We start from the raw sequence: 19,298 nt of genomic DNA, 5'->3' as shown, positions 1-19,298 counted from the left end.
CAACGGCTTGGTGTGGTTTGTGGGCCGGTGGAATCATTGGTCCATATTTCTTCAAAAATTATGCCGCTGATAACGTAACCGTCAATGGCGGCCGTTATCGTTTTATAATATTGGCGGTTTCATCACGTCTAACGTCTTTGCGAATAGTCCTGCAGTCCTTGGAGCAAAACATCACGCGTGTTATTCGCCAATTACCAGTCGAAATGCTCGAAAGAGTCATCGAAAATTGGACTCAACGCATGAACCAACTAATCCAAGTATTTGAGAGAGATAGTCTGCAAAAAATATATATGGATCACCATATATGTTATTCAAGAAAATTAAGAGCTACCTCAAATTATGGTATTAATCTTATTTGTTATATTTCTGTGTAATCCACAGTCCACTTATTCGTTGCACCTACTGTATATTAGTCATTTGCTTTTTTTTCTTAAAACACACATTGTTGCATTATGCCATCAATCTGGTTCAAATCTATTCACAAACTTGCACAAGCAAAAATATATATGTATGTATGTACGTATATATGTATGTATTTCGTTTGCTTGCGAAAGTTCCAATTGAAATGACGCCTGTTCATGACACCTGCTCAGCTATTCGCTTCTGGATGCTCACGTCTATGAAATTGGTTTGGCTTCTAATCAGCGTTTTTATTTATTCTATTTACATATGCATGCACATAAGTACAAATATTTTCTAAAAACATGTGCGCTGCTATAAAGTAAAAGTGTAAGTAACGCATTCGGTAAACAGATGCGTATCATTATGGGTTAACCAAATAGTCTGTTGATTTTAGGGGCTTTGAGACGGCGGCACTTTCCACATGTCATCTCATTTTCAGCTCATAATTTTCGAGTAATTCAAACTCGCACTTCAAAAAAAAAAAAAAAAAGTACAATGAATACAAAACAAATAAACAAATGCAGCGTGCTGACATACATACACACAAATAGAACAACAGTGTAATAATTAGCATGCCTGCACATACTCACATACACGCACTAACAAATGTATATAGTATATACATGTTGCGCTGCTCTCAGCTGCGAGCGGTGGTCGGTGCAATGCGCAAGGTGTTTTCCCAGTGCAACGAGCTGGATACACTCACTCGCTTAGCGCTGTTGTTTTGTATGTTTTTGTTTATGTTTATGTTTTTGGCAGCAAATGACTCTCCTACTGACTGTGGACGGTATTTCCGGATGCTGATGTTGCTAAAACGAATTGAAGTGCAACATTCCATTTTATACACTGAACGAAATATATGTATACAAATACATTTTTTTAAATATTTTTTTTTAACTAATTTTCAATATAAAGTATTTTTAAGTTTAGAAAATTACGTTGGAGATTTTATCTGCGTATATATTTTTCATAGTTGCTTGCGTTTTCTAACAACATTTTTTGCTGTCGTCAATTAGTGGATATGTCAACAGTTTATACTTACTTAAAGACTTATGTAAGTCAGCTTAGGGTTCTCAAAAGATCTTTTATTACTAAAAGATTTAGTATAGGTCTAAAACCTTATCAAATTGGTATAACCTTCTTCTTCTTTATTAGCGTAATCACTTTCTCTCGAAAACTCGTAACGCCGACTGATGAGTGACTTGTAGTCGTCGATTGTGCGGTCTGCCTCTTTGTGGATTGGGCAGAGCATACTTAAATTTCAAATACCGGGAATGCTTTTGTCCGAACATACCCTGCAAAGCAGCTGATGCATGCTCCGGTCTTCTTTATGTTGTTTTGTGCGGTAATAGCTATCTCAGCAGCTTCCTTAACCTCGAATACTTCCGCCTGGAAGAAACTGTATTATTCCGTACAACTCTTCAAGCCTGAAGAAGCTAGTTAGCTAGCTCGGCACCCACTCCATCAAACATTTTTGATCCGTCCGTGCTGGTGTATCAGCCTTATTTTTATGTGACTTGAAATCTTCTCTCACATACAAAGAAAGATGGTATGCGATCTAAATTGTCCACCTACTCGCTACCTATCGAGCTGTGCAGTATTTTCGTGTTTCTTTGTTAATCGCATTTATAGTATCTTCAAATTATTAAAAATACAAAACACCTTACATGTTATTAAAGAGAATTCATATTTATGTATACTTTTTTCACACCTGTCGTTTTCGAAAGAAACGTAAAAATTGCTTATTTAAATGAGAAAATATGATTATATAAAATATTTGCAAATAATTATTATTATATTATAATATATTATTTTATATAATAAAATAACAGTACTCACTCAAGGTCATCGGCTAAGTTCACAGTTCTCATTGGCTTACTTCGTTCTCACAGCCACAGTTGCTCTCTCGCTGACCACTGCTTTAAATCCAATGCGAAGGCACTTTTTTCAAAAAATTCGAAATAAAGTTTATATTGAGTTTAAACAAATAAAAAAAAACTTAGTTGGTAAAACAAAATATTTTGCATAACCACTTAAAATAAAATTAATAAATATTAAATTAATTTACAAAAACAAAAAATTTTTTATTAGCAGCTGCATAATCTTTAGCTTCCACATTCCACACTGCCATACGTGTTTACCTATGCAAATGTTGCTCAACATAAATGTTGCTGAGCAAAAATGATACACTGCAGCGCACGCAACATGTATATAACAGATGTTTTGTAAATCGTGCGCATGCATAGTCGCGCCACGATGTTGCGAAAGTGCATTGTTAACATGTTGCCGACGCTCGCCGACAACGACGACGACTGTTGTTAACTCTAGCGGCGGCCGAATGGTTGTTTTATTCGAATCAGAATTCAGTTACTACTGCGGCATTAAACCTTTCGTGTGTTTTCGCATTGTAAGCGGATTGCTCCAAGCATCTTACATTGTTACAAAAACGTTTTTGCTATTCAATAATGCAACATTCTGTACATTTATTTGTATAAGCATTGTGAGAATAAAACAAAAAGACAAAAGGTGTTAAACCAAAAGCGTGCTTTGGCATGTGTTAGCAAGTGTACATAAATACATACATCTATATTTGTTTGGTAATATATGTTTACATCCATGTGTATAAATAAATTTTCGGCAAAGTTGCTGATTACGCTTTGAACGAGCGCAACAATTTGTGAATTTTGTGAATGAATTTGGCACAAATCGCTACGGTGAGGCGACGTCTCTAGCGTCAATGTTTATTATTAAGTAAACGTGTATGCGATTGTGTGTTTATAAATTATTTACTATTATTGCTGGTTCTATTTACCGTAACTCCTACGTGCTACAAAATAATGAAATATTACTTAATCAAAAATAAAAAATTATGAAAAAATAATCAAGTTGCATGAAAAAAAAATATTTTAGCTGCATAAATGCAAAGGTGTAGTGTTAGTGTCGCATGCTTTGGCAAGCAAAGGTGCGCCTTTCCGCTGATTCTGTAGCGGTCTGCTACGCCAACGCGCGAAGGAAGATGCTATGCGTCCGCAAACTGAAGTGGGCACACAACTTCAGTAGGAGCAAACGACATTAGTGCTAAGCTTGTTGGTCTAAGCCGCAACTTAGAACTGCTGTTCAGTGTTATTGCAGCTGATATTTAAATAAATTAATTGATTGTGTTTGTGTAATGTGTTGATAATGTCATTGTGTTATAATTTTAGGTTATGATTTGAAGTATTATGATATTTGCAGTGATTGTAAATATGCGTTTATGTGTGTGTTTTGTATGTACTATATGGGCGGAGAAGTCTTTGGCTGACCGAGAGTTCGCGCAAAAAAATCGCACTCCCTACCTTAGAGTCAAGTAACCTGAACTCGGCTATAAACGCGTAAGCGGTGTCTACGCAGATAAAGAAGAAGAAGAACCTTAACTAGAATCTTGTCGAAGTTTCTTAACAATTTATTCACTTCTATTCACGTTATTGTTCTTAAAGTGACGCGATCTCTTCTAGTTTTGTTAGCAATAGAAAAAAATGAATTACGTGGTTTGATAAAATACTGTTTTCTGAATCAAAAAAGAAAAAGAAAAAAAAAAGAAAACACCAAATTAGGGCAAATCTGTTCTATAATACTCAACAGTGAGGAATTAAGAAACCAGTAAATTTTGTCGTAACCGTACCAACGCAAGAACCCGGTTGAAAGGCCGTAACTCCAGAAAGCATCGAGAAAATTGTGGAATTTTGTTGAGTAACGGTTTGATTTCGTTAACAATATCGGCATCTCAAAGGAATGTGTAGTCATACGACTACGAGTTTTGATAAAACAAAAACTTTTGTACACGATGTATGCTCGGCTTTTTAGGCTCAGATATACTCAGCTTCTGATACTATCGATAAATTGAAGAAATTACGTTGTGAACTGGACTCTGACTCAACATATTCGCTAGATTTGACCTTCATGTTTTTACCGGTTTTTTTGGAGTACCATTTCAACAAAAGCATTATTCTTGAAGATAGGGTCCAGCTTGAGGTTATGACGAAGAACTAAGACAAGTTTTCATTCAAAAAAATTAGGTCTCTCATCGTTAGGCGAAAGATTTTCGAGCCCATGTAGTAGTTATTGTATTGTTATATATATATATATGTATATATACACAGTAAAGTACATATATGTATTTGCATTTTGAAGATTTTTCTTTAATTTATATTTTTTTTAGTAAACATCAGAGCATAAATTTTGTTAAAATACATCCATACCTACATATATACTGCATATGTCCATATGTGTTAGACAAAGTGCTAGAATCGCCGAGTGATAAGTTTTAGCAGCATCACACCGTATACTATTATGACACATAAATACGCGGCTGCCACAACGCGTGTAGTGATTTCTTGTTGTTGAGACAAAATAACATAAAAAATATTTGCGTACAATTGTTGTATGTAGCGCCGAAGTGTTTCGTAAAAGTGCAAATCAAACAACGCGAAAACGAAAATCTCAAAGGCGACGATTTGGTCATAAAACACAAGAGTTATGATTTTCGAACACATCGCCTTGGTATGATGCAATGTGCAAATGTTGTTAGTGTAGTGTTATTTTTATTGCAAACCTGCGCGCCAACAACGAAGGTAAGCGTAACGTTGCTAAGGCAACTAGCAAACCGTGTGACAAGCATTTGCTGCTGCTCGGAGCAGCAGTAACAATAATACAAAGTAAATAAAAATACAAATTACAAATAAAAGTAAGAGAAGACACCACATACTACCAGTGTATTGGGGAAAAAAGTAAAAGCCAAAGCCATAAATACCCTCCGCGGGCTATAAAAAGATCAAAGATCTCTGCAAACACAGCCAGGCAAGCACACCGCCGCCATGGCGCGCTCCAACGTCAACATTAACCACATCAACAACGACACCAGTGACAACAAGCCAAGTGGCAAGAAGCGTACGCCGTTGTCATGGCACATCCTTGCACTATTTGCTATGCTTTGTTGCAACGCAGCACTGCCAGTAGCGGTCGCCACTGCTGCGGACGCAAGCATTGACAGCAGCACCGAAGCAATTGTGGATGCTGTCTCGTCGGTGGCTGCCGTCGACGACAGCGTTGGCGTGGCTAAGAGGTCTGCAGAAGACCCACAACTGCTGCATGTCTTCCGACATCAGGAACACTATTCGCACCGCATTGAGCAGGCCGTGAACGACTTGAAACGCACGCAATTGCAACAGCAACTTAGCGGAAATTATAGCAACACTACTGCTAACAACGTTGATGGCAGCGTTAATGGCGACAATAGTGGTACTATCGACAATGACAACAACTACAACAACAACAACTTTATGCATTACCAGTCCCAACTGCAGCCACGTACGTCAGAACACTTGCGTCATCACAATCAGCGGCATCACTCTGTGGCACCAGTCAACGCCTGGGAACGTTACCTACTACCACCTTTACGCCATCAACGCCATCAGCAGGAACGTCAGCAAAATCAACAACCCGAGTATACAGCAGATGCAACTATAGTGGTAACAAGCGCACCATTAATGCCGCCGGTGGCACCTATAGCCACCGAGTTGGTTAACGATGCCGCTGCCGTCGCTACAACTAATGAGCAGGCCAATATATTGCCGGCCATAACGCGCTCGGCCAACGACAGTAGCTTACAGCAGCATATAAAACCGCATCGTTACTTCGATCGTGATGGACTCTACCAATCGGTCTCTTATATCTGGACAACAAGAGGTCCGCGTGTGCGCTCGGACGCGAATTATTGGCGTACAAAAGATTTTCGAAGCACCCACTTGTCTGGCGGTGGTAAACAAACAGATAGTCAGCGGATTTCGCTCAATCTAAACGCCGACTCGGAAGACGAGTCAAACACACACGAAGCGGTTGCGGCAAGTGAGAAGTATAAATCGAATGAGCCGCGTATAAATGCTGGTGCAGACAATGACAGTGAAATTGTTAATGACGACAACGATAGCAGTAGTGATGATTACGATGATTATTCGTATGAGGAGGACTCAACGGAGGCGGCGCAAAGTGCAAATGAATTTCCCAACGTTAACAACATGTATGATGGCGAACATCGCAGCGCCGTAAAACGTTACACCAATCCATTTAACGATTTGCGCTTGCCACCCAAGAAGCGCGACTATTCACCGCACCCATATATGTCGTTGCGCCGGCGCACCGTATCGGGCGGCAATGCTGGCAATACATATGCTAATTTCGGTGTCGACTCCGTTGATGACAATAGTGAGATGGACTTTTCTAGCGAAAAGTGGCAGCGCATTCGGCAAGAGCACCATCGCAAGCAACAAGAACATCAGCGTCGAATGATGGCTTTGCGTGCCCGTCATGATGCTAAATACAGCGCTACAGCGGCAGCTGCTACGGCAACGCCGTTGATTATGGCTGCGGCGGCAGCACCAGCTACGCAGCAGCGCCAGAATGATGATGTAAGTGCAGCTTTCAATTAACTTATTTTTTATAAAATTATTTTTATATATATATTATATAATTGTTATTGTTTGTGAGAAGTACAAGCGTACATATGAAAGTTTGTATAGAAGAATTTCGCGTTCTAGGCCGTTGGGCTGATAACCCTAGAGCACATTTGGATGAGCCTGATGTCATGAAGCCACTATCAGTTGCCGTAAATATGCAGATATACGTGTGTATGTGTCTATACAGGGGCGCAGTCTATACAAAAGTGAAATCGCGCTTCCTGAAGTACAAATTTTAATTTTTATAATTATTTATTGTTACGACTTTTCATCAAAATTTATGTAACAAATTTAAGGAATTGCTTCAAAATCAATTAACTCTGTTCTTTTATTTTTTTGTCTTTTCTTCACATATTTTGAATATTTTTTGATTAAGCAAGCACCCCACGCAACTTCAGCGCTGGCTACGCCCCTGTATGTAATAAAAATAAGCTCCAAAGGAGTAGTGAAATATGTGTGTATTATTGGTGCGTTAATGAATACTTAGCATTGACCGCATTTTAGACACATTAATGGGGCCATTAGTTCTTCAAATGAGTCATCGTAATCGGCTGTAATTTACAGATGCCAAGTTAAACTATTTAAAAAGTCATTTCATTTACATACATACATACGTAAATACATATCTGCATATGTGACATGTTAATTTAGTGTGCAGACTTTTATGACCTGGTGTGTGTTTTTATAGAAAAACTGGTATATTTTAGGCCTACTTTATGTTAGGTGCTGCATATTTTGTGAAGGCCTGGTAAAGTCGACAAGTGTTGTGTAAAATTCAGCAATTCACAATTGAAAAAAAATAAAAAGATGAATAATTTTGAAACTTTCTAGTGAAACGGAGTAGATATGAAAGTCTGTTATAAAGGATTTTATCAATAAGAGCGTTACAAAAGAACAAAAACGGTTCGGGTTATGAATGAAGTTCTATATTCCTTTGAAAGTACATTCAATGCCATTATGCATCGAACTCGATTTCTTTTACATGGCCACCACGGGCATACTTGCAAAAGTCCATGCGCTTTAACCAATTTTCGGCGGTTTTCAAGCCGAAGTTCAAGGTTAAATCGGCCGACACTGCTGCAATTTCACATTCGCTATTTGTACGAAGTTCAGCAAACGTCGCTGGATTGTTGGCATAGACCGTAGAATTGACGTTGTTCCACTCGGCCATTTCATGACATATCACGTTCACCAAACTCGGTTTTCAATAAAAGGCGCCGTCCTATTGGAACCACACATAATCCGTATAATCATTGAGCTGGAGCGATTCCTATTCCCAGTAATGTGCCAGTCTTGATCATCACGGAAGAAGTATGGTTCAAAGACGTCGCCGGGCGCAGAAAATTGTAATTTTTTCCGGAAAATCCGGTTCATTTTCAAAATGTTGTTCAGTCCAATTCACTAACATACGATGATTCTGGTGGTCAAGCGACTTCAGATCTCGCGTCAATTTGATCTTGTAAGGATGTTGACCAATATTTTTTCGCAAAATTCGCCACAATGACCTTAAAGATGCTCAACGCTTGAGAACGACTTGTGAGAGACTGATTTGGGTCTCCCCTAATTGATGCGCCAGCGGCAATATTCTCGAGACTACGGGCACTTTTTTGTCTTTATGACACGGGCACATTTTGTACTGTGCCTGTGGTTTCAAATTTTCCCACTAGGCACCCAATTGTTGATGTGTCAGGACGATTATGATGATCATAAATTTTATGTAGCGCTCTTGAAATTTTGGCCACTAAACTCAGAGTTTGGGTAGTAAATTTTAATAATTTCAACTCATTGTTGAATCGTATATCTATCAATGATCAAAAGGCGAATCTTACTGCAGAGAAATGTTAAAAGAGCGGGGAAAAATATAGTGTCGTTTGCTGTCCCCATTGCTCTACTTTTGTAACGTGTCTATTAAAAAAACTCTTTAAATTCTTCTCCAGTTTTATGCTTGCTTGACTTTGAGATAAATTTTCATTGACCGCATTCGTCTTAAACATCGACCAACCTTTTGAGCCAGTTATATTTTTTATTTTAACTTTTATGGTTCATAGAATCAATGATAAAAAACAAGAAAAGCGTTAACTTCGGCTGCACCGCAGCGATAATACCTTTCACAGGTGGATTTCTTATAGCAACGCTTTGTATAACTACATCTGAAGGTGCAAACGGGAAATTTTATGCATGCAATGAAAGACGTCTTACTACTTCTTTAAATAAATAACATATTAGAAATGAAAAGCTTTCAAGTCGAAATATGGTTACGTAATGCGAAAAAAGATTTTTTACGAAGATATCTTAATCGGTATGTCAATGACAGCTATGTATATGCTGTTGCAATCAGCAACTTTTTAGGGAGAAGAAGACATACAATACAAAATTTCAGATCGAAATCTCAAATACTGATGGAAACAAAATCGGGTATACACAGACAGATGCGCGGTCAAATAAACGAACATAAATAAATCAATCGAGCTGGTTACTCTAATCATTTATATATAAATATTACAGAGTCACTGACGTTTTCTTCTGGTAGCTACATACTTAGTGCAACCTGTTTAGGGTATAAATATGATAAAAGTTACTGCTTAAAACGCCAACAGAAAAACATTTATACTGCTTTTGAGATCCAGTTCGTTAATTGGCAGATTTGTAAAAATTAAGTCGTTATGCTTTGATGACTTAATTGCAATTTTTACGACATAAAGATCAATATTTGCATGTGGTTGCGTTTTCCATTAACGTACATACTAATATATCATTTCCTTTGACATATTGCTTGTCTGACCAATCTTCGTTTGTTGTCTTCAATTGACCGAGAGCATACCAGTAACCCACAATGTGGCAGCATAAATTACATCCACATACATACATATGTATATACGCGTATGTTTGTTGTGTGGAAAACGCTCACATCAAAAGCCAACAATGTGTTTTTGCTTATGGCAAGTCGTCTTTGCGCTTTCTGAAAATTTCAGCTTGTAATTGCTGCACTTAAAATGCGATTAATAATGCATTAGACAACATTTGCTAATTTGCTAAGTGCGAACTCCGTGTGCATTGCTTACAAATGCCGCTGGCACCGGACGCGTGCATAAAATCACAAATCGTAAATACCGATTCAAAGTAAATGTAATCGAAACGGCGAAAACATACAAAAAAAAAATGCTGCGAAAATGCCGGCATGAGGAACAGTAAGTTCGAATTTTTTATGCATTAGAATATAATTGAATGTTGCAGTGCAACGCTACCGGCGTCCATGCGTGGATCCATTTGTATATGTGCATACTTTATGCGTGCGTGTAGGGTGGTACGAAAGGGAAAAGTTTAATTTTTGGTCAGCTTTTCTAAGGTTTAACTCTTATATTTGTAGCAATATTGTCGAAGAAAGTATCTATGAATATGAAATTAATATATATCATTTAGGGTGGTTGTTAAATGTATAGTAATTTATTTTTAAGAAAATTTTCCAAACTTAAACCTGTAAAACGGTGTTAATATTAACTTATATTAGTAGCAATATTGTCGAAGAAATTATATATGCCTATATAATTAATAAATATACTTTAGGGTGGTTCTTAAATGTAGTGAAATTTCTTCATTAATAAATTTTCCAAACATAAACCTGTAAGACGGGGTTAATATAGTTGTAGATGGCAATTACGCACTCTATATACAAATTAGGGTGGTTCCTAAATAGGTTTAAACGTTTTTAAATATTTTTAATTAACATAAATCTTCATGGATATGTTGATTTAATCTAAGATCTCTTTTGTGGACTTCACCTCTTATACATTAGGGTGGTTCTTAAAGTTTATAAATAAATTTTTAAAACAAATTTCATAAATATTAACGACGTTGGCGATACTAATGCAGTCTAAAATATCAGTAAGAAGTTGAAATTAAAATTATAAATGCTTAGCTGCAAAAATTGGTGTTAATTTTTTTATTAGGTTTACAATCCAAAAGTATATTTTTCTTGAGAAGAGAAAAAATAAGTACTCAGCTGATGAGTTACTAATATCGAAGTATGGGCTCGAAAGAGATTTCTTTTCAGTTTGACCATTTGCGACATTTCTCACGTATGTATTTTCTAGAAAACTTAAATTTTTGTGTTATGTTTTTAAATTTTTGAGTTACCATTGGGAAATCTAATATTTTGGCACATCTTTGGCTGACCTTAAATGAACCAAATTTTGTAAAAATCAACTTTACATCCAGTACTAACGTCTTGGTGTGCGAGTTTAAAAAAAAAAAAACAAAAAAAAAAAAACACGTTGTGCTAAGAACCACCCTAGTAAACATTTTCAGTTAATAAATAAAAATACGAATTTCAACTAGTTCACAGTCCATCCTAATAATCTCCATTGGGAGTAAAAGACATTAAAAAATTAATATTCGGTGTTTTAAGAACCACCCTAAATAAATATTATGCTAATAAATAATAATATGAATTTCAAGCAGTTTACAACCCACCCTAGTAATCCCTATTGTAAAAAACACTAAACAGTTAACATTCGGTGAATCACCCTAGTAAAAATTTTAGCTAATAAATAATAATATGATTTTCAAGCAGTTTACAATCCACCCTAATGTGTGCAAAATTTTATAAGAAATCCATAGTGTTATGTACACTTGATATTTGGAATAAAAATATCGATAACACCAAATTTTATGAACCATCCTAATGCCTTCAACCAGTTCACAGCCCACCCTAATAATTTCTTTTGTGCCCAAAATTTTATAATAATCCATAGTGTTAGCCATTGAGTGTTTAGAATAAAAAAATCGGTAAAACGTTTTAAAGAACCACCCTAATGCTTATATTAGACATAATGTATGAATGACCATGCTATCTCAGATGGTCATGCCAAAGAAAGAACGCCTGTATGTAACATGCTTAGTACTTTGGCGCATAATGCAAAGCATTTACGGTACATACATAATAGTATGTGCGAATCGATAGCCTGGCGTTAAGAAATTCTAATTCAGTGCACAACAACAAGCAGCAATTGACTTAAATTAATTGCACAGCATAATTGCTGAACATTAATTGAAATTAATTGCACGCACAGTCGGTGAGTAAAGTACAGCACCAGATACGGTTTCAGTTTGGCAACAAAGCAACGAGGTTGATTTCGAAATAAACACCATTAGAGAGTCTCGATGGTTATCGTTAATGAAATCTGGCTAAACTGGTGCCTGAAAGAAAACCAAAGGTAGACGCTGCAAATTAACGGGCGCACTCCCTACTGTGAAGCCAACAGACCAACTTAAGTACAAGTTCATAAATCTATATGCACAAGAATATGCTAAGCAGCAAAGGTTGCAATAAAACCATTAGCACTTTGGGAGCGGAAGTCAAAATAGAGACAAATAAATCGCAGACAAAGAGAGTAAAGGGTGTGGCAATATGTGATTCGAGGGAAAACTACCATTAGTATTAAGTGATTAAGGTGCTGACTTTTCGGTTTTATCGATAATGTAAAATAGCAATTTATTTTTATTCAGAATTTGATTTCAAATTTATTTTTTCTTATCACTTTTTATCACTGATGAAATAGCCAAGCTGCTGTATCAGAATTAATAATTGACCAAGTCGACTTTAGACATCCTTGAGCCATCGTGTCTACTAATTCTCGATTTTAAGGGGTTACATGGGTTTCATCGGGTAAAAAACAGAATTTTTTCAAAAGTTTTTTTTTTCATTTAAAAAATGAAATATTTTATTAGAATACACTGTTAACAAAAAAATTCTGAAATTTTTGGAAAAAAATATTTTAAACTCAACTCGTTGGCAGGAAATATCCTTACAGGATCATTTAAAGTGAAAAAGGTATACGAATTTTAGTTAAAACCTAAACGTGAACCTGGTCAAAGGAAAAAAACTGAAAATTGGATATTTGGCAGACATTTTTACAAAAAAAATGAAAATTTCAGTGAAAATTTCGCGACATCGAAAAATAATCCTTCGTTGTATCTCAAAGGCCTGTGTAAAATTTCATGAAGATCGGTTGAGTAGTTCTCGAAAAATCTCGCMAACCGTCTTCAAAAACACAGTTTCACGAAAAACGCGTTTAAGAATAACGCAATTAGGCTAGCTAGATTAGAGCGCTGAAGTTTCAAATCTGTATTTACAAAACTATTACTCAGATTAGAGATATTGTAAATTTAATAATACAATAAAAAATGAGACTTTTTGAAACTCTTAAGCCATATAATCCCTTAAATTAAATCTACCAATTTTGAAATTAAAATGTTCTTTAGGTTATATTGCGACAAATCACGATTTGAGGTTTGTACAAATAAAAATGTAAAGGAACAACTTCATATTTCCAAATTACCGATTCTAAATACTTGGCCGATCTATTCTTCCTTTGTTTGGCGCAAGCCTGATGGTTACGATGATGACTCTTACAAGTTTTAAGCCGACTCAAAATGGTGAATACATTTTATAAGATCTCTGATTACCGCAGTATGCTTGGAGATTAGACATTGAGTACGGAGAGGCCATCTCGTGTAGATAAATACTTTTTTTTATCATATTAGTCACAGATTTTTAATCCCACTACTACTTCGCCCACGCTATATTTATCTCGACACCCTGTATATTTTTTAACCGATTTTAATATAATGCAAATGCAAGTCATGTAGCATTTTAAATGTACACAGTTTTACACGGGCAATAAATTGCATTTGAATTAACTGCATTGCTAAGCAATGACTTACCATTCGCCGATAAAATTTGCAATTCTTCTGTTGTTTCGGGTATTCAATTCTATTTCGCTGTTTCGCCGTGAGCATGGCATGACTGGACTTTAATATAGAAGTTGCGTGTTTGTGAGTTATCAAACATTTCTTAATATTATCAGAAACGTGTTCGACCGAACAGGAACTGAAGAAAGTGTTACTGATGGGTTCACTTTTGTTTGATGGTTTTTGTTGTTGTTGTGCACGAATGATTGCAACTTTTCCAACGGTTTGCCGTTTGTATAGATTAGATAGTATAACTTGTTGCGGTAGATTACATTAGCGTGAAAGCATGAAGAAACTGTAGGAAAAAGTAGTAAAAAAAAGAATAGAAGAAATAGAATGCGTTGAGAGTATCTTTACAAAGGCTTTGCAACTTTTAAAATTATTCAAAATCGTTGAATTTTCGCTATTATAGTGATATACGAACATAAGCATATTAAAATCGTACATTTGTTTTGGTGCTTTCCTATCCAAAAATGGGGTTTTGTCGTTTTAAGGAAACTGATTTCAAAAGTAAGTACGTTTTAATCGACTGCGATATTCGCCGTTGCTAATGCGCAAAGGGCCATACATTTTTCGCAGAACTTTTCTCTCGAAAACTCGTAACGTCGACTAATCAGATGTTGTCGTCGTTCATCCCTCCTCACCATATAGTAGGACAGGGATAATAAGTGACTTCTAGAGTTTGGTCTTTGTTCGTCGCGAGAGAACTTTACTTCTCAATTGCCAACACAATCCGAAGTAGCACCTGTTGGCAAGCGCTTTGAAATCAAAAAAAATGTTGTGTGTGTTTCTTTTTTTTTCACGGGTCTTTTTCAAAGCTTGGCGCATGTTGAATATTTGGTCAGTTGTTGACTTTCCAGTACTACAGCCACACTGTTAACGTCCAATGAGTTTGTTGACGGTGGGCTTTAATCTTTCGCACAGCACGATCTATAGAACCTTATATACGTTGTTGAGGAGGCTTATTCTAACATATTCTACAAAGAAGCTAATGCAGTTCTGTCCTTCTTTGTCGCCGTATTTAAATAGCTCAGCCGGCGATTCATCGGCCCTGCGACTTTGTTGTTCTTCGGACGGTTAATTGCTATACGAACTTCTTTATGGGCAGGCAATAGAACGTCCGCTCCATCGTCATCGACTGGGAAATCGGGTTCACCATCTCCTGGTGTTATGCTTTCACTGTCATTCAGTTTGGAGAAGTGTTTCCTCCATAACATAATTTTCATGACGCGTATAAAAATTTCTTTAAAATTTTCCTTAGGTTGAATAAAGTAGAATTTTATTCAAAATTTTTGTTGCGAACAAAAAATTGGTAGACCATTGTAAGAATTTGACGGTGCTCGAATTTGATCGGATTAAGGATGATGGAGCTGATTAAACTGACCAGCTACACTTGAAACGGTTGTTTCGCAGAAAGTAATTGTGTTATGGATTTCATAACTTGGATGGTATAACCAATCGAAATATGAAAAAAATGTATGTCTTTAAAATTTACCTGTTTTGATCATTAATAATTTTTTGAAAATCAACTACAAATCAAGGTATTTATGTAACCTGTTATAATAAACATTATGCCTACTTTATACAGGATACATATATAATTCATGAGCGTAAAGTTTACTTTAACTGTGATTCAATATCAAAGAAGATACCATATGGTATACCTAAAAATTATATCACGCAAAGCTGAGTCGAACTACACATGTGTGGCCGATTTTCTGTATATCTGTTCTTTACTTTAAAGATAAGACATATTTGTAGTGTATTAATTATTATATGTTAAAAGCAAACATATTGTATACTTATTACATAAATATGCGTACATATTTTCTTGGAAAAAATATAAAGATTTTATAATAACGCTTATTTAATGAAGCGTCAAAGTATATGGATTTTTATGCAGTTGTTTTATCAAGTGATGACAGTCGAATTAAAGGCTGTTTTCTTTTCAATAAGCCTTAGAGAGTATTGAGTTTTAGAAGCCAATGCATAGAGGTAAAATAAAACGTGATCCATTTCGAGGTTCCTTACTTTTTTAAAGGAAAAGCACAGAAACTTCAAATGTAGTTTGGAATATTTGTTATCATTCGAAAGAACAATCTTTGGCATTTATTTTTGGAAGGTTATCTCTTTCAAATGTAGGCCGCGTCTACGGTTCAGATGCTCCATTCATTTTTGGATGACTCGTTCAAGCAATGCGAACGACAGGCGTGATGTTATGCTCCAAGGCCTGAATCAAAGATGCATTGTCTGCATAGATTTTAGATTTAACATATCGTCACAAGAAAAAGTCTAACGATGTGATATCAGATGATTTTGATGACCCATCGAACGGGCCCAAAGCATGAAATTATCTGCTCAGCGAAGCGTTCTTTCAATAAATCTATTGATTGATGATTGATTGATCACAAGCTTCAATTTTAGGCATCAACTAGTTGGTTATCATGATGCGATAACGGTCGCCATTGACGGTTACGGTCTCACCGGCTTCATTTTTAAAAAATATGTTTTTTTTTTTTGGATGAAATGGCAGTTCTTGAATTTCTTAGGTTGCTCAAGGGGTATGAGTCAGAAATGGGCTTAATCGCTGAATGACATTTGGCTCGGAAACGCCGAATCTTCTTGAAACTTTTCAGAAGCCCATAAAGCGAAGCGAATTTGCTTGGAAAGGCCGAGCGGCTTCAGTTGTTCCACTAGCTTTATTTTGTACGTCAGTCTGAGGAACTGCAAACGGTGCCGAATTGACTCTATATGGTCTTCGCGTGTGCTCTCAGCTACAGTTGCTCTATTTTCTTCACAGCCTGCTGGACGTGGTCTATTTGGTCGAATATTATTCAATAATGAATGCTGAGTTTCAAGATGGCTGATGTTTTGCGAATACGTGTAGTACGCTCCGTAGGCCGCTTATGTTGACCATAAGTCTAGTGAAGCTTGAATTTTCGTAATAAAGTGGAGCGATTTGTAGACGTTGTTCAAGCGTAAATTTTTCCACGATGAAATGCCAAACAAAAATAACATGACAACTTTACACGACTCACGCGTGATCTGTCAAAAATTTAGTTAATTAGTTAGTGATCAATATTGGGAAACCTATGCATTGTCTATACTATGATTTTAACAGAAGCATCGTAAAGAAAATCAAAACCTTACGGCATGAGCTACAAAGTCATGTGCAAAAGTAGTAGTCCTTCTCTTGAACTTAGCAACTGATCTGTCAAAAAAAGTACCTATACTGGGATCACCCGTTAGTACGGTAGATTAGACAACTTCGATGAGGTAAAACACATACATATTTACTTTTTTTGTAATAAGTTTCTCCATATAATTTTGTGATTGCAGTCATATACAATTTTTTTAAGAGAGGGCCCATTTGAGTACAGCGAGCACAGAAGTGGCTAATCGGAAGCGTCTAATATAGATTTTATGGTTTCAATAATTTTTATATTAAACTTTCTTATTTAATTTATATTTAAAGCATTAATATTTTTCTCAAGTTAAAAACAACACTTTTGCGCGATTATTATATTTTCACCTTAAAAAGATGAATTCGAGGTTAGTCGCAGCAGACAAGGTTCTCCAAATGTTATGTGCCTCCTAGTGGTTTTACATAATCTCTTTGAAAGTAAACTCTGCCCACGTCTAAGCCGCAAACTTTACACATAATCACGCTCATTGTTTGCATAAAAAACTTAATAACCAAATTTTTCTCCAGATAAGATGCTCAGCTCATGTGTGCTTGTTTACCGAAGTGAGCAGCAAAAAAAACAAAAAACAAAAAAAAATATACATAAGTGTAGCATTACTTGTTACAACTTGTAAATTTTTATCGAGGTAGTTTACAAAACTTTGCCCGCTTAGACAGTGCAATGCAACATTTTAAATACACAAACACACACACGCAAATATTTAATACATGTATGTGCGGTTGTGCGGTTACGAGCATAAAATCCAGTAAAATAAACAAATATACACGTTCTATTCGACACAGTTTCTATTTTTGCTGCTGTTGTTGTTGTTGTGCGCCAGCAGATGCGGTTGCAGTTGCTTTTACAGCAAAATTGTTAAAAATTAATTTCCATTTGCGTTTCGGTTACGCGCCTGCACACAGGCATAACTGTGCGCCACATGAGTGTGTGTGTGTGTGTGTGTGCGTGTTTGTGGCTGTGTATTGGTGGATAAGCTGCTGAATTTCAGCGTTAAATTATTTAATTTCATTACGAACATATGTACGTGTGCGTTTTAAAATTCTGGCCAAACTGACATTTTTGATGAAAATTGTAATCACCAAGCTATGTGCACGTTAATTACCATAATATGCTTAGCACATACATTTSTACATGCATACAACTGTACGCGGTGGCATGCAAACACATCGTTAGTAYTTACATACAWACATACAAATTCTAAAACTTGTTAATTGTGCAGTGAGTAATCACCCATACTAATACCAGTTGGATATATTCAGGTATTTTTTCAGTTACATACTCACAAACATGCAAGCAAAGATTCATAGAAAGRTATATGTATTCATACACATAGAAACATTCGCATTTTATGCGCTAAAAATTGCATTCGTATTGAATTTAGGGCTTGGTCCATCGCACAASCGTAGGAAACCCCGCATTCATCGGTTGAGCTGGCTCATAATTAATTTATATGCTAGTTGAATTCATTAGTTGTAATAGACCGGCTGAGCTGTCAGCGTTGTCTGTGCTGTTAATGACAGACGGTTAGCTGCAGCAGATAAGTGAGTCGTTCTTGATGACTTAATTGAAATGCCTGGGTCTTCATTGAGTTTAATCATTTAGTTAAATTTGCAGTTGTTTGCATTGGAAATCTTCTGCGGACACGCTAATTGAGAAAATGACATTTTTGTAATRACRTACAAATGTATATATGTATATATAAGTATATGAGATTGAATGTAAATATGACTATTTTGCTGAAAAAAAAAATCTTAACAAAAAACATGCAAAAAGCAAGCGAGTTTTAGACATTTAAGAAGTTACATGGCTTTCCTCAGGTAAAAAAGACTTTTCTTTTTCAACAATTTTTTTATCATATAAAAATTAAATATTTTATTGGAATTTTTGATTGTTACAAAAATACACTGTTAACAAAAAAAAATTTTTTTTTAAACTCGGTCATTGCGATGCCATTTCCGGTGACCCTTTGGAAGAAAGATGCATCCTCTTTGGCAGGGGAACTGCTTACAGGATCATCTAAAGTGAAAAAGTACGGGATTTATTTAAAACCTTAACTTAAAACTTGAACGAAGGAAAAGAAAAAATTGAAAATTGGATTTTTGGTAGACAGTTTTATAAAAATCAGAAAATTTCAGTGAAAAGTTCGCAACATTGGGTTTTGAATTAGTTGTAATCGAAAAAAAATCCAACTTCAAGAACACAGTTTCGAGAAATATGCGTCTAAAGACGGCGCACTTAGCCTAGCTAGCCTCGAGCGCACTAGTTCTCAAGGCTGTATCTCCGAAACTATTGCTAGGATTAATTTGAAAATTTAGGACAATATTTTAGACGTATTGTAGAGTTTAATCAGATAATAAAAAAAATCGATTTAAAGAAATCCGTAAACCCATGTAGTCCTTTAAAAAAATTAAAAGCGGAAATGTATTACCGAAAATATTTTTCGCCATTT

At 35.9% G+C, this 19,298-nt stretch overlaps 1 protein-coding gene across 4 annotated transcripts in view; it reads left to right on the top strand.

Moving 5' to 3' along the window:
* The first annotated feature begins 2,795 nt into the window (after window positions 1-2,795).
* LOC108977612 (uncharacterized protein DDB_G0283357-like) overlaps window positions 2,796-19,298 on the top strand; it is a 119,340-nt gene continuing 102,837 nt past the window's right edge. The window contains exons 1-2 of one of the 4 annotated variants that reach the window (XM_018947382.1): window positions 2,796-2,968; window positions 4,601-6,845. In XM_018947382.1, coding sequence (XP_018802927.1) covers window positions 5,256-6,845 — 1,590 coding nt within the window. In that variant the 5' untranslated portion in view covers window positions 2,796-2,968; window positions 4,601-5,255. Of the gene's footprint in view, window positions 3,117-4,600; window positions 6,846-19,298 lie in introns of all 4 variants that reach the window. The other 3 variants (XM_018947381.1, XM_018947378.1, XM_018947380.1) reach the window with 3 other exon arrangements.

The sequence above is a fragment of the Bactrocera latifrons genome, unplaced genomic scaffold (genome assembly GCF_001853355.1).
Source record: "Bactrocera latifrons isolate USDA-ARS-PBARC rearing strain unplaced genomic scaffold, ASM185335v1 scaffold_92, whole genome shotgun sequence".
Lineage (NCBI taxonomy): Eukaryota > Metazoa > Arthropoda > Insecta > Diptera > Tephritidae > Bactrocera > Bactrocera latifrons.
Note: the sequence above shows the minus strand (reverse complement) of the source record. Positions and strands in the feature narration are given on the sequence as shown.